Source organism: Periophthalmus magnuspinnatus, chromosome 17 (genome assembly GCF_009829125.3).
Source record: "Periophthalmus magnuspinnatus isolate fPerMag1 chromosome 17, fPerMag1.2.pri, whole genome shotgun sequence".
In the NCBI taxonomy this organism is placed as follows: domain Eukaryota; kingdom Metazoa; phylum Chordata; class Actinopteri; order Gobiiformes; family Gobiidae; genus Periophthalmus; species Periophthalmus magnuspinnatus.
In genome coordinates this window covers 12808153-12830419 of record NC_047142.1, presented here as the reverse complement: position 1 = coordinate 12830419, position 22267 = coordinate 12808153, and the positions used below count along the sequence as shown (strand labels likewise).

Here is a 22267-nt window from a genome sequence, read left to right as displayed (position 1 = left end):
CAGATGAGAGAGCGCCACCAGAGGAACCATCTGCACCAGGAGCAGGGTCACCCGCAGCCACAGGACACCAACCCAGGGCCCAGAGAAAAGATGAGGTCAAGACCAAACCTCCAGGGCCCACGAGCCAGGGCCCAGCAGCCACAGCCAACCACAGCTCCCGGTGCAGAGGCCTCCTCAGAGGAAACACTGGCAAATCTAAAATTATTAAAAATAATAAAATAAGTCAAAGCTAAACAAGTAAATAAAACATAAGTAAAACATTTATATCAACATAAACACACTAGCCAGCCTAAATAAGCCTAAATAAATACAGAAGTAAACTAAAGTGATAAATACTAATCAAAAGCTATGCTAAAAAGATCAGTCTTGAGCCTGCTTTTAAAAACCTGAATTTTCTCTGTGGCCCTGAGGTCCTCCGGCAGACTGTTCCCTAGACGGGGGCCATAAAACTAGAAAGAGGCCTCTCCATGAGTGTGTCCTGACTTTGGGGATGACTAGGAGCCTGCTGCCGGAGGAGCGCAGGGGCCAGTTAAAAACCAGTAAAAGAACTTTAAAATCGATCCTGAAACACACAGGGAGCCAATGCAGGGATTCTAAAACCAGTGTAATGTGGTCCCGCCCCCTGGTCTTAGTCAGGACACGTGCTGCTGAATTTTGTAATAATTGTAGACCTGAAATAGCCTTTTTGGGAAGACCAGAGAGCAGGGCATTACAGTAGTCTATACGACTGGTGATAAAAGCATCAGCGTCTCTGTGTTGGCCCGAGAGAGAATGGGACGGACTCTGGCTGTTTTTCAAATGGTAAAAAACAATTTTTGTGATGTTTTTAATATGTGGAATAAAAGTCAGCTCAGAGTCAAAAATAATGCCCAGGTTTCTTACTTAAAAGACTGTGACTGTAATTTGGGTAAAAGTTTCTCTCTCTGGGCCTCAGGACCGATGATTAAAACCTCAGTTTTGTCCTGGTTAAGCTGGAGGAAGTTTTCTGCCATCCAGGATGTGATGTCTAAAATACAGTTAAAAAGAGCATCCATTGGGCTGGTGTCATCAGGAGACATGGAGATGTAAAGCTGTGTATCATTTGCATAGCTGTGGAAGCTGATTCCATGTCTCCTGATGACATCACCAAGAGGGGAGCATGTACAGGTTAAAAAGTATAGGACCTAAAATGGAACCCTGGGGCACTCCACATGTGATTTTATGAACCTGAGAGGAGTAGGTGTCTAAACTTACCATAAATGTTCTGTCTGTAAGGTAGGAAGTAAACCATTTGTGTACAGTACCAGAGAGGCCGACCAGGTGTTTGAGTCTGTTTAAAAGAATAGTGTGGTCTACTGTATCAAAGGCAGCGCTTAGATCCAGTAGAACCAACACTGTCACCTGTTTAGAATCATAATTTAGTCTAAAATTGGTCTGCAAACTGCTCACAAAGGGAATCAGTGGGAGGGAGTTTGAAATTGTTAAAATTAGTGTTAGTAAGATGGTCGATAGTGGAGAAAAGAATTTTGGGGTTGTTTTTATTGTTTGTGATTAGTTTGGAGAAATATAAGTTTCTATTTTTTCTGATGGCATTATTATATGTTTTTAGATGTTGGTTATACATTTGAAAGTTAATTGTGATTTTGTTTTTCCTCCATTTTCTTTCTGCCCTTCTGCAATTTCGTTTGAGTTGTTTTATTGATTCAGTTTTCCATGGTGCCACAGGTTTGGAGGGGGCCTTGCTTAATTTAAGAGGAGCAACTGTATCTAAAGTGGATTGAAGTTTGCTGTTAAAATCATCAACAATAAAATCACAGGAGGCAGGTAAAACAATGGAGTGTTCTTTAAAATTTGAATAAAATTTGTAGCCACTTCAGGGGTAAGATGACGCTTCCTCACAGTTCTCACAGAGGTCTCCCACTGAATAAAACCAGTGATATTAAAAAACACACAGAAATGATCTGACACAGCCAGGTCAACAACAGAGGACACACTCGCAGACAGGCCATGAGTGATGACCAAGTCCAGAGTGGGGGAATCTAGGAAATCACAACTTCTTCTTTAAGAGGCTCCTCTGTCCTCCACTCGTTACCTGTTTTAATGGCACCTGTTTGAACTCGTTATCAGTATAAAAGACTGCCTCATTGTTCACTTTACTTGTGTGGAGCTCATTAAACCCTTCTGACTTTATTTTTCAAACTCTTGGCCCTCTGTGATGCTTGCACCAGAAACAAACATTCTTATAGTTGGCAAGCAGGCTTGGGGTGGTCATCAATATTTAGTCAATAAGAATTTCATAATACCACTTTTATACAAGCTAATAGCAAATTAGTATACCATATTAATAAATACATCAATAACCAGAGTCAAATTAGAGAAGCCTAGAGCTCCATAGTTTATTAATATTTTTATATATTAGACTGAGTATATATGAGTGACATACAGCTCTACAGATGTGTGATGCACTTACGGCACAGAATGTACATTCATGAAGAGATACTAACAACAGTGCACTGGCCAGACAGGTGCACAGGTCAGACACGTGCACAGGTCAGACAGGTGCACAGGTCAGACAGGTGCACTTATAATACAGCCTCATATGTTGACCAGTAGGGTGTAATAAAGGACACCGTGACTTCAAACATGCTTCAAACAGGCAGTAAAGGGAAAACGGGTTTATTTGTATATATTTCGAAAACATTTAATTATAATTTTGACATGCGATGATTTTAGATTTTACTGGACAGGCACTGCTTGCCTTGATTGCCCTGAGCTCACGCCATTGGTCCACAGACAGAGCAGACGGTCCACAGACAGAGCAGACGGTCCACGGACAGAGCAGACGGTCCACGGACAGAGGAGACGGTCCACGGACAGAGCAGACGGTCCACAGACAGAGGAGACGGTCCACAGACAGAGCAGACGGTCCACGGACAGAGCAGACGGTCCACGGACAGAGCAGACGGTCCACAGACAGAGGAGACGGTCCACAGACAGAGCAGACGGTCCACAGACAGAGCAGACGGTCCACAGACAGAGCAGACAGGGCTGTGTGCGGGACACGTGCGGCGGAGGCAGCTGTTGCCACGGCAACGCCCCACAACAACCCAGGACCATGGTGCACAGTAAGAAACCTCTGCTCTCGTTCTAAGCAAAGTTTACTCCATTATCTTTATTTTATCTTACTAACTTTTGAACTGAGTGAAATAATAGAAATGTTTCCTAGACTCAGCAGTTAATAAAGCCCCTTTAAACAGCACGTGGTACGTTAGCTAACGTGCAGCAGGGCCATGGATCTACTGAGCACAAAGGCTAAAGTTAGCTCTGTTTGGAGGCTGTTATTACTTTGGCTCTGTTTTTAATTCAGGAGTATTTGAGGCTGTCATTTAAAACAGAATATATCCTGATAAATAAATATACAAATACTATACAAAATTATTTTGTAATCTTGTTACTTAGAGAAAGAACATTAAACATTTGACATAACCTATTAAATGTTTCATTCATTCATTCAGTCATGAATGAATGTATTCCATAGTGCAGGCAGTGGTTTAACAAAGACATTATGTTGTAAAAATGATCAGATCCTTAAAAAAATTATATTGCATGTGCAATGTATCAATAATCACATTATGTATTGTGATATTATCGTATTGTGAGCCATGCATGGTGTGTCGTATTGAATCATGAGCAACCTGTGAGTAATTCCTTGTTGTAACATTAATAAAGGGAAAATGTCTAGACAAAACAGTTATTATCAACAATAGTAGGGCATGACTTCATATCCAAAAGCGTACCTACATTTGGAATGATGCATCACTATCCTACAAATCATAAACTGTTCATTGTTAGTGCTTCTACCATCATTATCATTATCTCTATAGAAAATTGTGTGTCAGACTTGAATTTTCTGGTTCACGTGCATTAGCTTGAGCTTGAGCATGTTTGTCCCCAGTCACAGAGGAGCTGGTGCGGAGGCGTGCTGAGCATAATGATGGGGAGCTTTTCTCTCTGGAGGAGCTGTCTCTGCACCAGCAGGACATCCAGATGATCCAGCACCTGGAGCACTGGTGCAGACAGCTGCGCATCCTCTACCTGCAGAACAACCTCATCTCCACCATTGGTATGTCTGAACAATGACTTAAAAACAGAGTTTAGCTTTCTGGAGGTGGCTCCTGCATGATTCCATGGAAACAGAAAGTTAAACCAAACTTTGGAACATTCTACATGGAGATAGATAGTGTTATGTCATACTGTGAAAGATTATATCCAGAGAAACAACATCTCCATGGAAACAAGCAGGAAGAGGCCCTATTGCAGGCCAAATAAGTCAGGCTTGTGGAGATGCAAGCCCGTTCACAGTAGGAACACATTTTTTCTGTGCTTTTTTGTACAATAAAAACATCCAAATTGAAAAAAACAAAATTCTTTTATGATTTTTTGGCTACATAGTTCCACATAGGGACTTTAAGGAACAGACAGAGAAGTACAAAGGTTCATCATATTTATAAAAGCATTACTTAAGGATTGAAAGCTACACTTGTCTATGAAAAAAGATATCTATGGGAACAAGCAGTTGACTTCACAATGTGTGTATTTTTTTCTTTGCAAGCAAGTCCTGTAATCGATTACATGCAAGATAGAGAAATTTAAAGCCTTACTGTGGAATAACATACAGACTTATGCCTGTAGTTTACAGTTTACACTGTAGTTTTACATGGGCACAGTTTTTGGTCACTCCACTGTGTGTGTCAGTGATTGTTTTGAACATCAATAGTTGGCTTTAACATGACCCTCATCAGAACATAACACATATGTGATTATAATGATCAGGATATCATAAGTTGTGTTATAAAACCACAACAAAGTGTGACTGTGTGTTGTGTTTTAGAGAACGTGGGGAAGCTGAAGAAGCTAGAGTATTTGAACCTGGCTCTCAACAACATCGAGCTCATAGAGAATCTGGAAGGTCAGGATCTGTTTGGACCACATTTCAATTGATGATTGAATATGTTTTTAGATAATGCATTTAGTCCACATTTTGTAAATAATATTAGTCATAAGTGTTGGCCCTCTAGTGTTGGCCCTCTAGACCATAACACAAACGGAAATGTTTTAAGCCCTTCAGTGGAGCATTTATTGAAATTCCTGTTTTCAGTGTGTGTGAGTCATGTGCTGTAGGTAAGGAGACATGTTTTTCAGTGCAATGAACACAACCAAAATTAGTTTTAGTCTTTTTTTTGTCAAAAAGTTGCATGCGATGGCTTAAATTAAGTGTTTTTTTAATCAAACCTTCAATTAAATATTATTAGTGACACTTTAAATGTCATTTTAATAATTACATTACCTGAGTTGCTGTTTAGTGTTCTCCTCACAGTCGTTGTGACCTCTGTATATGACCTCTCTCCAGGCTGTGAGTCATTACAGAAGCTGGACCTCACAATAAACTTTGTGGGGCATCTGAGCAGTGTGCAGTCACTCACACATAACATCCACCTAAGGGAACTCTTCCTGGTGGGGAACCCCTGCGCAGACTTCCAGGGCTACAGGGAGTATGTGGTGAGCACTCTGCCCCAGTTGCAGGTCAGTATTCTGGGCACACCAACCACAGCTCGGCCTTCCTACTGGGGCCTTTATACTGGGGTTTTAAGTTAAAGGTTCTATATTACGTAAAATTGATGCTTGTGAGCTTTAAGCCATGTTAGAGAGCTGTTATCTCCTCAAAAACAGACCTGGAGTTGTGTTTTGTTTCAATCCCACATGTTTGTGTAATCCTTAATTATTAGTCTGTCAGCATCACCAAAACTCAAAATGCTCTGTTCCAACCTGTGATGTCATGTGGTAATAGAGTCAGGAAATGCTTCATTGTGTTTTTAAACTCCAAACACCTTCACTAGAATCATTTGGATGATATTAGCTCTGGAATTGCCAGTTATAAAGTCAAGGTTAGCTGTTAACTTGAAAATACCTGCTTCATGTCATCACAAGATGGAACAGATCGTTTTGAGCTTTGGAGATGTAGACAGACTAATAATAAAAGATTAATCAATAAAACACAACTCCAGGCATGTTTTCGATGAGGTAACAACATTCTAACATGGCAATAAATGTGTGTAGTATAGGACCATTAATCTGTGATATATGAGTTTTAACAAAGGTTTGTCTTTTTTGTTTCTCAGTTTCTGGATGGCACAGAGATCAGCCGCTCGGAGCGACTCAGAGCCGCTCAAGGATTAGACCAAATCAGGGCTCTGGTGCACCGACAGGAAGAAGAGTATGTGAAGAGGAGGGAAAGAGAGAAGGAGGAAGAGGCTAAGAAGGAGGAGGGAGAGAATGATGAGAGCGGGTACCTGCAAAGGAGGGAGAGAGAGGAGGCTAAGAAAGAGCAAGGAGAAATGGAAGGAGAGAGGGAGGAGGGAGAGAGGGAGCAAGGAGATAAGACTGAGAGAGAGAAGGAGAAGACTAAGGAGCAGAAAGGAAAGGACAGGAGACCAGGCTTTGATGGGCGCTGGTACACGGACATCAACAGTACACAGTAAGTACACAGTAAGTCTGAATAACAGTTTCAACATATTCTACCTCAATAAAAAGTCCTATAGTGTAACACTACAGTGTGAGCTTAGGTTTAACTCTGAGAGAAATCCGATTTACACTACCAGTCAAAAGTTTGGACACTTTTTCAGTCATTTTTCTCATTCTTATTTCAATGATTATTTACATTGTAGAAGGCATTTTTAGCCACCCTTTGCTTTGAATCCTGGTTTGCACGTTTGGCATTCCTTGACCCTGACATGGCACAGCTGCGAAGTGAAAACTATTTCAGGAAATTCCAACAAGAAGCTCATTGAGAGAAGGCGTGTGGATACTTTGAGGATTTTAATATAAAAAATAAAACATATTTAGTACAGTTATTTAACTTTTTTTATTTACTACATAATTCCATATATCTTGCTTCCTATCTTTGATGTCTTCCGTATGTATCTAAAATGTAGAAAGTAAGAAATAAAGGAAAAAAAACAACAATGAGAGTCCAAACTTTTGACTGGTAATGTATGCATCAGTAGTATCTAAGATCTTCAGCTACTTTACAGCTGTCTGGAGATGGGAGGGAGGCCAATCCTGTCTATTTCTTAATATTTTAAGTCAATTTAATCATACATTTCTTTGCAGAAGAAACTTTTTATCTGCAAACTGTCATTAGATTTGACCCTTTACCTGCTAATGTGCATTCATTTCTCCCTTTTGTCTGTCCCATATTACTTGAGTCTAGCACTTGCTTTGTTTTGTCTTCCTCTAGTGGTGCAGAGCAGAAGCAGCAGACACAGCAGGAGGAGCAGGCTGAGCTGGACTTCTGGCAGACTCCATGCTCCTTCAGTCCTGAGTCCAGACTGGCAGCTCACAGACACTTGGAGAAGAGGCGCATGGCCCAGGACAAGTAAGAACCCAAAACCTCACATCGTTACGCGCCTCTAAAAGCACTACTCTGTTATCAGTTTTCATTCATTCCACACAACGCATAATGCTGTTCCTTTTATGTGTAACTTAAAATGTTACTTAACTTAAACAAAGCATAAGATGAAAACTATAAATGTGTGTTTATTGACTGTATGTTTGTGTTGCAGGGACGCTCAGAAGAAGCCCCCTCCTCCTCGGACCCTGATCACTGCAGACGGACGAGTGCTCAACGCCAACGAGCCCAAGTGAGGACCTGCTCTAGTGCTGTTTGAATACTTATTTCTATTTTACAGAGGGTATTATACAAAATCTTTTTTTTTAGCTTTCTACCTTGTTATAATGTTGTTCCCTCATCAAAACATATCTGAAGTGATTTTAAATGTCATCCATGCATGTTTAAGTGTTTAACAAGCTTACATCACCCATGCTCCCACAAGACAATTCTCCATAAAAATTCAAAAGCATGATACAAAACTGCACACTACAACTTCACAAACCTGATGCGATGTGGAGTAGGGGGGATGACTTAGCACGGAAAGCAAAGGAACAAAACAATAAAAGGTAACATAGTGATCTAAATATGTTATGTGTTAGCAATTAATACCCCATAGAAGTAAAATATCCGCCCTTTAAACTGTCTAATAATGCAGTTTTAGACTTGGTTTAATCCAGTTTATAGTTTTACTTAATCATGGTTTAGACGTGCTTCAGTCTTGATACAGACCTGGTCTAGTTCCAGATTAGTTTGAGTTTAGCCCTGGTTTGATCTGTCTTTATTTCTGGTATAGACCCAGTGTAGACCAGGTTAAGGCCGACTTTAGTTCTTATTTAATTTTAGTTTAGACCTGCTTTAGACCTTGCTTGCTTGTTTGTCATATCGACAGTTTTTGTGGAGCCCTGTGAGGCCATTGCAGCTGTTGTAACATTGGTAAAAAAAATAAATGTAATTGAATTTAGTGCTTCATGGATATTATAGTTTAGGCCTATTTTAATCCTGGCTTAGTCCTGGTTTAGTCCTTATTTAATCTATCCTATATAGACCTGTTACCTTATTTCATTATGTTTGTCAGCTCCCAAAGCCCTCATGTTAACCCTTTATCTGCCTTAGGCTGGACTTTTGTCTGACTGAAGATGAGGAGAACAACACTATTGTTCTGGACCTGGCTGTTTACAGGTGAGCAGGAGTACAAAAGTAAAAGGACTGTACTTCACTTTTTCATGTGATAGCTTTATTTCTACTTAGTTATTTTGCCCACCCATGTGGAGAGTCCCTGCCCCAACTGGAGGAGTTCAAGTATTTTGGGGTCTTGTTCACAAGTGAGGGAAGAATGGAGCATGAGATTGACAGGCGGATCGATGCAGCGCCTGCAGTGATGCTGTATTGGATTGTTGTGGTGAAGAATGAGCTGAGTCGAAAGGCAAAGCTCTTGATTTACCAGTCAATCTACGTTCCTACCCTCACCTATGGTCATGAGCTCTGGGTAATGATCGAAAGAATAAGATCAAGTGGTTGAATCGAGTTTCCTCTGCAGGGTGGATGGGTGCTCTCTTAGAGACAGGATGAGGAGGCCCCAGGGAAGACCTAGGACACACTGGGGGGACTATGTCTCTCGGCTGGCCTGGAAACGCCTTGGGGTCCTACCGGAGGAGTTAGGAAGTGTCTGAGGTGGGGGAAGTCTGGGAGTCCCTGCTTAGACTGTTGCCCCTGTGACTCTAGATAAACGGAAGAAAATAGATGTATGGACAGTTATTTTGCTCCTGTACTTCTGTACTACCAAAATGAAGTACTTCTTCCACCACTGCCGGTTAGACACATACCTTGATTTTAAATAGTCTGTTACTATTATTGATATAGCAGAGCAGTAGAATTTTCCCTTACTGTCAAAAGGCAGATATTTGACCTGGTTTAAGGTAAATATCCCTATAATTGGATCTATCCACATGAAACACTTCTCTGTCAGCAGAACGAACAAAGGTGAAATTATTGTTTTAATCACAGTGGCACAAAGCTGAGATATTATTCACTCTCACCAACGTGATTAGCATGCATCCCCTTATAAATATATAATTAGTATTTTTACTGCAAGTGAATTTCCAATTTAAGCTTTCTAAAATTAGAGTAGAAGTAAATTTGAGTGAAATAACTGAACAGAAGATTAACCAGGCCATAAATTGCTATATTAATCTTGTGGCTTTAAGTCATTTCAACCGAAAACAGTTCTGCTAGTTTCCCCATTTTGGCAGCTAAAGTGCCTTAGACAGGTTAGAGTACTCATTTTACTAGAACACAGTTAAGATCATTATAATTCAGATTTTACCAAAAATGTTACAGTTTTTTCCCAGTTTGCTCAATTTTTTTAATTTCAGATTTTACTTCCTGGTTAGAAATGATGACATCTGTAACTGTTACCTAGCAAGCATATTTTACACTGGGGCTAATGTACAGAAAATATTATTTGACAAAGAAATATAACAGAAAACACGTTTATTTTGTTGATATAATGTTTAAAGCATCAAGAAAAAGCTTCCTGTGTGTAAATTGTGCTGAACTTCTGGATAGAATTCTCTGTAGTGTGATGTTGTCAATATAGAGCTCTGTATATCCTGTAATCTCAACGTATTTTTCAACTTTTCTTCACAAATTGTTTCTCGATATCATTTATATTGACAGTAAGTATCATTCCACCATGTAACATTTAAAAAGTTGTCTAAAATCAGTTTGTATGTCTCCTCTCAGACACTTGGACACCTCTCTGATAGACGTGGATATTCAGCCCAACTACGCCCGAGTCCTGGTCAAAGGGAAGGTGAGATGGTGAAGAGCTCGTAGTTGGTTCTATCCTAGATTAGCCTGATGATGTGTTGGTGGTTGCAGGTGTTCCAGATGGTGCTCCCCACTGAAGTAAAGCCTGATGCCTCCACAGCTCAGAGGTCCCAGAGCACAGGGCACCTTGTCCTCACCATGCCCCGGGTAACTGCGATAACTACACATTTTATAAAGTGCTTATGACTTATGAAATTATGACTTTGTTTGCTTCGGTAATACCTGATTAATGAGTTTAGTTTCATACCAGTCATGTAGCAGTATGTGAAGTAAAATAAGGTGAGCAATACTGAAAGTAGTGCTGAGTTCTCTACACTAAAATTAGAATTAGTGACCATTCAAATCAAAGAGTTCTTTTAGGTTTAAACTAACTGGATTTCAGCATTGAAACTGGCAACCCAAATGAAAGACTCATGTGAGGCTCATTCTGCGTTCTGATTGGATAATCATCTTGAGAACCAAAACACAAACAAATTATAACTTGGTCATCATATCCAATGTTTTGTAATTAAGAATGTCTGTTTCAGGCTGAAGGGGAAATCCGAGTGAAGAAACAGAAGCCTCCTGTCCCCAAACACAGGACTACAGCAGCAGGTGAGCACGTGGACTACAGCAGCAGGTGAGTGCCACACAGCCTGGGTCATATTGTATGTCAACCAGCAAAAATTCACAAATACTCCTTAAAGTGGGACTAAACTAAACACTAAATATACTTTTTTTGTTTGCTCTTCAGTCGTGTATATGATTTTAATACTATTGGCTATTGGTCCTGATCCTTCTTGGCATTTTTAGTACAACCAGGTCAATTTGCAACTTTATGGTCAAAAACAGTCAAAAATTGAAGGTATGCTACCTTCATAGGTCACTGCAGTATCAAGTACTACATGACTGCCCTGATTACAGCCACTTACACTTGCAGACCCCATCCATCCTCCACTCTCACTGTCCACTTTAGTCCTCCAGACCCCGCCCCTCTTCCCTCTAAACCAATCATAAACTGTATGATGAATATTTAGAATACTTTCATATTGAGTTGCACTGTATTATAGGACTGGCTCAGCCCATGAGAGTTTGGAAGTAGATTCCAGCAGACGGGTGGATTTCACAAACATCGTCCAGCGTCCTCACAGCAGAGAGGGTCCTCTAGAGACCAGAGGAACAACTGTCCAATCAGAGCCCAGTGTGTCCCCCGAGTTTGTGGACGACCCAGATGTCCCGCCTCTCATGTAGGACATCGCTCAAGACATAAGTATTTAACATGGACTGGACTGGATTTTTGTTTATGGGGTAATGTCAGATGTTCTCCGAAATTGTACATAAATAAAATAGTTGAAGTTGTATTTTATTGTCGTGTCACCTTTGCTAAAAAATTATTTGCTTACAATTTTTGTATTTTTAGTATTCAGAAGGGCCACAGGATACATGTTTTGTGGACAGTGAATTATATTCCTGGAAAGCTACTTTGTGTAATTTCTGAGGTATTTTTGCTCTTGCTTGAGTACAATTTAATACTCTATCCATCAATGGTCTTTTTGACAACAGATTTTTATTTAGTCTTGTGACTATTATTATTTATTTTTGAAATATAGTTGACTAAATATAAAAAAGCTTGTCGACCAAACAAGAGATTTGAAATTGCAATGCTTCATAGACTTTCTGCAACATGTAGAACTGGATTTGTTCTCTAGACAGAGAGTTTAAATGGTTTGGTATTTGAATGCATTAAAATTGCAAGAGCATAGATCTGGTCTTTACTCATCCCTTTTTCATTTATATCTGTACTTAAGTCATAGTTTTAGTCATCACAGTTTAGTTTTTATTCAAGCTTTAGTCAGTAAAAAAATGTTCATTAACAAAAACTATGACAATATAAGTCAATATAGGTGACGTATCACTCAAATTACATTTACTTTTAAATCAGGCCCCATACTGTAACTTTTACTCTAAATAATATATTATATAGGGTAAAAGTACTTTTACTTGAGTAAAATTAGTTGTTATTCTTTCAACTATGAGTAAGTCTTCAAGTGACAAAAGTTTTATGTCGACATTATGAAATGATCTGAACATTTCTGTTTCTTACACTGCCTCTTCAAATGTGATTTAGTTTGTCACATTTTTGTGTCTGTCCTTTGAAAATACCAGATTATATTTCAAATCAGATGAGTTGAAGTGATAAACAACACAACCAAGACGTAAGAAAAGTAGACCCCTTTATTGTCAGTTTAAATAGAAAAGAAATACAAAATAAATATTGTTATTGGACATCGGGGCCGAGGGGGCGGGGCAAGGGCGGGGTGTAAAAAAAAAGGAAACAGCACAGTCTTTATCCTCCGTTTTAAAAGCAACATTCATAGAGGCGCCGTTTGGAGGCACCTGATTGGTCGAACAATTGCAGTGGGTGGGGCCAGAGGTAATGTTCTGTTGGAATGTTTCAAATTCAATCTTTGTTTTATTCTTTGCTCCAGTGGCCTGTATGTCTTACTGACTGGCACGGCATCTGAAGGAATCGGCCCACTGTGAGCTGTTCACAATCATGTACTGACCTACGAATTACAAGGTGTTATCACATTGTTCAGACAAGGTCCCAAACCCATGATATTAGTGCTAGAATTGTTGAATAGAATTGCTGAAATGGAGAAAATCATAGCCAAAACTGCTACAACAAACCCTTAAAGATCCCATATTTTGCTTAACAGATTTTATATACCTTTTTGAGATTTGACAATGGATACTGGTGTGTTCCTCTGTGTTTTTAAAGGACACATATTACGCTATTTTCTTATCGATGTTATAATATTGTTTCCTCGCCAAAAACAGACCTGGAGTCATTCACACATGTTTAACATACAAATCCTGAATAACTGACTGTGTCGGCTGTGTTCTTCTCTCAAACAGAAAACACTCCCACCTTGTGATGTCATGTGGTGATACAAGAAGTGCTCCACTGTGTTTTTAAGTTGCATATACCTTCATTAGAATCATCTGGATGATTTCAGCCCTGGAATTGCCAATTTCTTCAAGACAAAATCTAAAAGTAGCTCTGTTAACCTTAAAACTACCACTACATGAGATTGTGGAAAAGAGCATTTTGAGCTTTGGAAATGTAGAGATTAATATAAAGGATTACTCAAACATGTGTGAATGAAACCAAACAGAAGTCCAGGTTTGTGTTTGACGATAACACCATTCAAACATAGCTCAATTTCATGTAATATAGGACCCTTAAAGCCCATACACTTTCACCAGATTCTACTGATACTAGCCTCATTTAAAGGCCCTGTACCTAACTTTTGTTCATTCGTAAACAGCCATTTAATATAAGAGAGACTGTGTCATGAACCATTGAGATCGTGAACTCGAAAGGACTCGCTGGCGGTTTAAATCCAACTTTCTACGTTACAAAGGGCCTTTAAACTGCCCCACTCCTCACTGTTTCCAGCCATTTGCAATACACTCAAATGTGACGTGAATTCTTCATTTAAACAGGAGTGTAAAGTAACTAATTACAAATACTTACTTACTGTACTGTACTGTAATTGAGTAGAATTTTGGGGTAATTGTAATTTCTGAGTACATTTTTCAGCCTGTACTTGTACTTGTCAGTGGCTATACTGTATCTTTAGCCATATTATTGTAATTAGGTTTAAATCATAGAAGCAACTGAGTACTGTAGTACCTAATTGTCCTAATCCACGACTGTCTCTGCTTTTTCTACACCGACAAACTTCTAACAGCACTGCACCTGCTCAGAGAATATCCAATTTTTGATTTATCAAGTTTTGACCTTCTAAAAAAAGTAAATAGTACTCAACAACTTTTACTTGAATACACATTTTCAGTACTCTTTCCACTCCTGCTTAAACATAAATGTAAAGGGACTGAGTCAATTTTAAAAACAGATTAACAGTTTACACGCACGGCAGCCATGTTTATTTTGATACAAAAGGACAAAACATAGCTCCTGATTGGCCAATTCATCTGTCAGTCACGCCCATTTGAACTTTGAAAAGTGTCCAGAGTACTTGTCTTTGTAAAGGATTGAAGAAGCATGAATTCTTAGCTTCCCAGGCTACTTTTGCTAACAACAACTGGCCTGCCAACACTGCACCAGCATTGCTTCCGGGTTCACGATCAACATTACAGTATCTGACAAATTAAGTTCACAACCCAAGCTAAGGCCTCTCAAAATGAGCTTAAAAAGTCCAAAAAGCATAATATGGGAACTTTATAATATGTATTTATGTCATTTAGACGTTTGAGATCACTGGACAAAACCAAGCGTGACACTGGACACACCACCACAAACCATAACCCAAATCTTCATTATCTCCTTTTTTACGCCTCTGTTAAATAAGTTAGCCTTTAGCGTTTAGACTTTAGCCTTTAGCTTTAGCCTTAGTGACACCCGCTCTTCCCCTACATTGCTTTGCTCATAAATCCCTGGCTTCGGATCCGTTTTTGTGCCATCTCTTCAAGTGTTTTTTTTTTTTTTTTTTTTTGTAATCGCTGTCCCTCTCCTCCTTTCCTCAGGACAGCTCGGTTTTATCGGTGGACTCGGCGTGGTGCCCGCTTGTGCTATCCGATCCCGCGGGCGCTAACAACGTCCTGCGGTTGTAATGGTGTCCTTTCATGATCCCAGAGTTGTTGTTTTCATTGAGTATCTGCTTCTGCTTCTGCCGGTTGAGCGACTGCACCAGACCCAAGACCACGGCGGCTAGCGAGTACTGCCCGGTGATCTTGCGCGGTTGCAGGATGAGCGGGTTGGGTTGCACGCGGCCCAACAGGAAGTGGGTGCGAATCTTGCCCTCCTGCTCGCTGATGCCTTTGACGTAAATCTCTCCGCGGTACTCGAAGGCAAATCCGCGCTCTTTGAGAATCAGGTAGGTCTCCTCGGGGACTTGGATCTTGCCGCTGACCCCGGTGCTGTCCATGCGGCTGGCCAGGTTCACTGTTTTGCCCCAGATGTCGTACTGGGGCTTCTTGGCTCCAATCACGCCGGCGACAACCGAACCATGAGCCATGCCTGCGGGAGGAGAGCAGAGGAGGTCAATATTTTTCACTTCTACACAAAGAAAACTACACCAATATGTATTTTTGATTTTTTCATGACTGATGCCGATACCGATTGTTTAGAATACAGAGCAATTGATGGCTGATATTTTTGGGCCGATATATAGCGACAGTTTTGATGGTTTTCCCCAGTATTTTTTGTGTTTTTTGATTATTTTGATTATTTTTTACAAGAGAGATGTGTTGTCACTGTTACTGCTTTTATACATATTTCTATATATATCTCTAACACATATGGAGCTCAGTAGTGACCACCCACCAATCATTTTTCCTATAGATTGTCCAAAATAAATAAGTAAAGTTTGAAAGTTTGCTCAAGGCTACTCGCTATATGGTAATGACCACATAGGTTACTTATAATATAATATTTAAATCTGTTTTTGAAACTTTATAAACTACTAATTTATTAAACATTTCACTTATTTCAGGTGTTTGAATTGAAAATAACCACCTTATGGATATGAGTTACCACATAGCCAGTTAGCATCTGTGGTATCTTTCAATTCTTAAAGGTCCTATATTACGCAAAACTGACTTGTGTGAGCTGTTACCTCATCAAAAACACACGTGGAGTTGTGCTTTGTTTCATGTTTGAGTAATCTTTTATTATTAGTCTGTCTACATCTCTGTTCCACCTCGTGATGTCATGAAGCTGTTGTTTAAAGGTTAACAGCTCCTTTTACCTTTAGTTCAGAAGAGCCAAGGAATTCCATAGTTGAAATGATCCAAATGACTCTTGTGAAGGTGTACAGAGTTTAAAAACACAGTGGAGCACTTCCTGTATTACCACATGACATCACAAGGTGGAACATAGTACTTTCCCTTAATATGCAAGGTGTGTGTGTTAAACATGGGTGAAAAGAAACAATACTCTGTGTATGTTTTTGATGAGGCAATAACATTATAACATGGATCAGAATATAGCGCAGTATGGGCCCTTTAATATTGGATTAAAAAAAAAAGTCTAAGGAAAAAATGAATGAGTAATTTTTCTTTCATCTTTCAAATTGAGTAGGACTGTTAAGCTCCACTTGGTACTATTATGGGATGCCCCAATGCCAATATGTTGTGTTCCAGTCATTGTGAAAAATAACATCACAATTGTACACCATTTCTCTAGGAAATAACCAGTTGTATGAAATCCAATATTTTACGCGAATTTACATTCCAAATATGCAGTACTAGTATATAATATCGGAAGAGAGTTCTTTAAAGTTTAAGTGGTATCGTTCGTGTGTTTGTCTTACCAATCCTCAGCTCAAAGTTGTTGAAGGAGTGTTTATTAATCTCCTGGATGCTCTCGTTCAGCGCGATGGCAAAGTCGGCCAGAGCACAGAGGTGTCCCCACTTATCCTCGCACTGCTGTGAGGGGAACAAGCACAACAATGTTAGTCACAGCAGTGAAGGGGACAACACAACAATCTGACACACAGGGACATTTCAGGACATGTTTGTAGAAGTCTAAACTACAGGGTTAGCAGTTTTATACAGAATGAGACCCTATGAAGCCGCAGGGAGGACATCTGACATGCAGGGATTATTTAAACATATATTAAGAGTGTATGGTCCCTGCAGTGTGTCCCTCACCTGCTTCTCGGGGGACAGGCCGGACACTGCCATGTATGTGCTGCCGATGGTTTTGATCTTCTCAATGTCCTGGAAGCGTTCCTCTCCCAACAGCTGCAGGAGAACAGAAGGGTAGTATTAGTGGACTGCTTAGGTCATGCGTAGAGGAGGCATGATTCATTTTGTGTACAATATGTTTTATGTATGCATGTAGCCTGTGCCTGTGTGGGTTGACCAAGCTGTAACCCACAGATAGAATAGAGTACACATCAGTCATCATCATTTTTAGTTCAGAGTGAGGTCTTTTCGATTCAAACCAACTGGATTTTAGCATTGGAGTATGAGAGGGATGGATGTGGGTTTGCTCGAAAGGTATAGCTGGGTGGATATTGCCAAGGTGTAGAACGTAAATGATGAAGAGGAGTTGGCCAAGTACAGAACCCTGTGGCATACCAAAAGTGGGTAAGGATTGAATCTGAAGGACCAGAGAGGTAAAACTGAAACCAGAGTGCCTCGAGTTCCATTCCTAATCTACATTATATTGAAGAGTCATTTGTGTGCATTTTTAATAGTTAATCTTTAGTTTTAGAAGGGTGCCTATGTCAGTAGAGTGAACACATGAAAGTGCCGCTCACCTCGTCGAAGTCTGCGATGATCTCGTTGAGCAATCGCAGACACTCTACACCCTGGTTATTCATCTCCGTCTGCGAGTAAAAGTCTGCAAAGCCCGGGATGGAGGCGAACATCACACCAACTGCATCATATGACTGAGAATACAGCTCCTGCACACAAATACAAGTACATATATTATAATACTACTACTGCTAAGTGAACATCACGTCCACTGCGAGAATACAACTCCTAAAAACACATCTACAAATACATATATAATGTTAGTGCTACTTCTCATTCTATGTTGTTTGGCTGAGAGTACAGCTCCTGAAAAACATATACAAGTACATTTAATACTACTACTACTGCTCATGGATACATAAGGACATTTAAGAATTTGAAATAGTCCCTAATCCCAAAAATGGCACTAAAACAGGAAAGAAGAAAGAACAATCCAACAATCAAATAAATCCCACTCCATGAACTGTGAGTCTGCCTGTACTTCTCTGGTACCACCACCAGAGGACAGTATGTACCAGCTGTATCCATGGGTTTCAGAGTGATGAAAAAATGTGCCCTTCTGCCATAATAATTAACCATTCAAAACAAATGGTTGTATCTTTTGAATCACTAATATTCATTGAGCCTTTTATTGAACTTTAGTTTATCAATTTTGTCCTCCTCCAACCAGCCCCAATGAGATGCTCCTGCCAAGCATCTGGTTATAGCTTCAGAATACAGGAGGTTTAGGGCAGCCACTAAGTCTCCCCCTTCAGAGTGCTATCACAATGCAACCAGTGTACCTCCCATTAATGATACTAGTGCACATCACATCAGGTTTGTCAAGTTGTTTTGTACAGTTTTCTATCATGTTTTTGTGCATTTATGGAGAATTGTTGTGTAGGAGCATGGGTGATGTAGGCTTGTGAGCACAGCATTGCACAAAATCTTACATCTAACTGTAAGGAAGGTTTGAATAAGGCCCGGGAGAGATCGCTAAATTACTCAAACATGCATGGATGTCATCTAAAACCTCTTCAGGCAAGTTTTTGACAAGGGAACAAGCATGCATGTTTGAGTAATTTAGCAGTCTCTCCACTATTTGAGCCCTCCTTAAGGTGTGCAGTACTATGACACAAGCCTACATCACCCATGACCCTGCACAGAAATTTTCCATAAATATACTAAAGCATCATACAAAGCAATACACTACAACTTCACAAACCTGGTGCGATGTGCAGTAGTGTCATAAGCGAGATGCACACTGATTGTGCTGTGATAGCGCTCTGAAGGGGGAGTGAGTGAAGTGGAGAGCAGAGCATGAAAACTGAAACTGAAACTTTTCAAAACAATGAAAGGTAACATGGTGATCAAAATATGCTGTTAGCAATTAAAACCCCAGAAGTAAAATATCCTCTCTTAATGTGGACTACTACCAAGTACACACTTTATACACTCTTCTTAGACAGGCATTAACATTTTCTCACATTTCTCTCTTGTTTAAACACTCTCAAAGTTCAAACCTTCGTATATTATATTCCCTTTCCTCTATGATTGCTTTAAATTTGTTGTTCACGTCCCTCTGCTTCAGCGGTATACCTCTCCGTGCAGAGAAACACTTCAGTCCAAAGTGTTTCTGAAATCTGTCTGTGCAGAATGTTTTATCGACGTGGGTTTTGTCTGGGACAAAACTTGCAAACATACAGCACTTCAGAATTATACTGCGATCAAACATTTATGTAAATTTGGCTGAACACATCTGTACTGTACAGAAGACACAGCATGTCCCTTAACCAATCAGGATGCAGAACACAATGCACATTCATACACAAAAAAAAAAATCGCGAAAGGTGAACCGCGAAAGGTGAACCGCGATATAGCGAGAGACCTCTGTACTTCAACGTAAAGAATATTATTGTGAAGTAACGTTACTCTTTCTTGAGAAAATGTTTTGACTACTCTACCCACCTCAGTCAGTCAGATGAAAATTTAGCTTGTAGCATTTACTTGTACTATTACTATACTGTCACATTGTCATTTTAGACTCTGACCTGTGTAAAAGATCACATGACCTGTTTGACCTGTCCAATCAGAGCGTGTGTAAACAGGTCTCCATAATCATGAGCCATAATCATGAGCCATACTGAATAATACAGTACTGATGACCCACCTCTGCTCACATGCATCTTTAATCTGATCGCTTTAATTAGCACCACATCCTCTGCTCCTCTGTTGAGCACCACCACGTATCCCCTTTGTGTGGAGCGCAGCGGAGAAGGGGACTCACACACAAAGATATTAGCAACAAATTAGTCCTGGTTTAGACATGGTTTAGACCTGATTTGGACCTGGTCTTTGTGTGGAAGGGTTAGTGAATGGGACTTTGCTGACTGGACACTCACATGCAAGGTTATAAGATACTAGTAACAAGAGTCAAGAGTCCTGATTTAGAACTGGTTCAGACCCGTTATAAGCCTCTTTCAGACATGGTTTAGACCTGGTTTAGACCTAGTTTGGAGCTGGTCTTTGTTCAGCAAAATGGACAATCACATGCAAAATTATGACATCTACGGGCTGCAAGTTAATTTTCGTTTAGACCTGATTCAAACCTGGTTCAGACCTGGTTCAGACCTGGTTCAGACCTGGTTCAGACCTGGTTCAGACCTGGTTCAAAACTGGTTAGACCTGGCTTAGACCCTGCTGAGACCTGGTTAAACTTTATTTAAATCCAGTTAAGACCTGGTTTAGACCTGGTTTGGAACTGGTCTATGTGTGGAAGGGCTAGAGAATGTGACTTTGCTAATTGGACAATCACATACAAAGTTTTATGATTTAGCACCTAAAACTAAATCTTGGTTTAGACCTGGTTCAGACCTGGTTAAACCTTGTGTAGACCTGGTTTGGACTTGGTTCAGTTCTGGTTGGGTCCTGCTCTTTGTTCTGCAATTGGACAGTCACAAGCAAATAAGATCTACTGACTACAAATTAACCTTGGTTTATACCTGGTTGAAATCTGGTTTACACCAGATTTAACCCTGGTTTAGACCTGGTTCAGTCCTCATCTTTGCAAATTGGACAATCACATGCAAAATTATGTGATTTATCCATCCATCCATCCATCCATTTTCTTCCGCTTTTCCGGGGCCGGGTCGCAGAGGCAGCAGTCTAAGCAGGGACTCCCAGACTTCCCTCACTCCAGACACGTCCTCCAGCTCCTCCGGTGGGATCCCAAGGCGTTCCCAGGCCAGCCGAGAGACATAGTCCCTCCAGCGTGTCCTAGGTCTTCCCCGGGGCCTCCTCCCGGTGGGACATGCCCAGAACACCTCCCTAGGGAGGCGTCCAGGAGGCATCCTGAGCAGATGCCCAAGCCACCTCAGCTGGCTCCTCTCGACGTGTAGGAGCAGCGGCTCCACTCCGAGCTCCTCCTGTGTGACTGAGCTCCTCACCCTATCTCTAAAGGTGCGCCCAGCCACCCTGCGGAGGAAACCCATTTCGGCCGCTTGTATCTGCGATCTTGTCCTTTCGGTCATTACCCAGAGCTCATGACCATAGGTGAGGGTAGGAACGTAGATTGACCGGTAAATCGAGAGCTTTGCCTTTGGGCTCAGCTCCTTCTTCACAACAGACCGATACAGCGACCGCATCACTGCAGACACTGCACCGATCTGCCTGTCAATCTCACGCTCCATCCTTCCCTCACTCGTGAACAAGACCCTGAGATACTTGAACTCCTCCACTTGAGGCAGAGACTCACCACCCACCCGGAGAGGGTAAACCACCTTTTTCCGGTCGAGAACCATGGCCTCGGATTTGGAGGAGCTGATTCTCATCCCAGCCGCTTCACACTCGTCTGCAAATCGCCCCAGTGCCTGTTCTCCTGGGGGACTTCAACGCCCATGTGGGTAACGACAGTGACACCTGGAGGGGTGTGATTGGGAAGAATGGCCGTAGGCCGACACAACAGTGAGAGACCTGTCCCCGACCCAAAGGCGCACTGGGGTGAACCCCAACACGAAGCGGCTGAGCTGTGGGGCAATGAGCAAGCCCACACCAGCTCGCTGCCTCTCCCTGCGGGCAACGCCAGAGAAATGGAGAGTCCAGCCCCTATCAAGGAGTTGGGATCCAAAGCCCAAACTGTGCGTGGAGGTGAGGCCGACTATATCTAGTCGGTAACGCTCAACCTCCCGCACCAGCTCAGGCTCCTTCCCCCCCAGCGAGGTGACATTCCATGTCCCCAGAGCCAGTCTCCATGTCCGGAGATTCGGTCGTCGAGGTTCGACCGCCACCCAGATCTCCATGCACCAGATTTATCGGCTGCAAATTAATCTTTGTTTAGACCTTGTTTAGACCTGGTTTAGCCCTGGATTAGTCTTGATTTAGTCCTGGTTCAGTCCTGGTTCAGTTTTGTTTTAGTCCAGTTCCAGTCCTGGCTTAGTCTTGCTTTAGTCCACATGACACCCTCTGCTCCTACATCCATAATGCAGTGATCTTTTATCTGGAAGAAGGAATAGAACATGACTCCTTTTGCCCAGAATCATGTAGCCATTTTCGGGTCTGCTGCTCTACAATGAGACCTCACAATGGACCATCTTTTCCGGTTTGGTCCAGGCTTGGTCTACTGGACACGGAACAGTGGAGATGGAACCCAAGCTCCTCCTCAGGCTCACATAACAGGTGATCTTTGGCCTTTGGGTGCTGTGCTCTATTGTCATCCACATAATGACTGATTGAAGAAGTACTTCAATAGGTTGGGTTGCC

At 41.1% G+C, this 22267-nt stretch overlaps 2 protein-coding genes across 2 annotated transcripts in view; one reads left to right on the top strand and one right to left on the bottom strand.

Moving 5' to 3' along the window:
- Window positions 1–3094: 3094 nt before the first annotated feature.
- On the top strand, window positions 3095–11488 carry dnaaf11 (dynein axonemal assembly factor 11). Its single transcript, XM_055228628.1, has 12 exons — window positions 3095–3104; window positions 3920–4102; window positions 4871–4948; window positions 5390–5562; window positions 6159–6325; window positions 7277–7414; window positions 7602–7679; window positions 8543–8608; window positions 10172–10241; window positions 10310–10405; window positions 10786–10877; window positions 11308–11488. The coding sequence occupies exons 1-12, from the start codon at window positions 3095–3097 to the stop codon at window positions 11486–11488; spliced, it is 1332 nt and encodes a 443-aa protein (XP_055084603.1).
- Window positions 11489–12483: 995 nt separating this feature from the next.
- The window catches only part of adcy8 (adenylate cyclase 8 (brain)), an 84302-nt gene continuing 74518 nt past the window's right edge, over window positions 12484–22267 (bottom strand). Inside the window, exons 16-19 of the mRNA XM_055228236.1 lie at window positions 17533–17679; window positions 16919–17011; window positions 16579–16693; window positions 12484–15284 (exon numbers count right to left, since the gene is read on the bottom strand). Coding sequence (XP_055084211.1) covers window positions 14788–15284; window positions 16579–16693; window positions 16919–17011; window positions 17533–17679 — 852 coding nt within the window. The 3' untranslated portion in view covers window positions 12484–14787. The remainder of the gene's footprint in view (window positions 15285–16578; window positions 16694–16918; window positions 17012–17532; window positions 17680–22267) is intronic.

Bases quoted from the DNA above. Each gene is read 5' to 3' on its own strand.
- dnaaf11 (XM_055228628.1), top strand. The intron at 10,242-10,309 runs GTGAGATGGTGA...TGGTGGTTGCAG, and splicing joins GAGTCCTGGTCAAAGGGAAG to GTGTTCCAGATGGTGCTCCC. The intron at 10,878-11,307 runs GTGAGTGCCACA...ACTGTATTATAG, and splicing joins CACGTGGACTACAGCAGCAG to GACTGGCTCAGCCCATGAGA.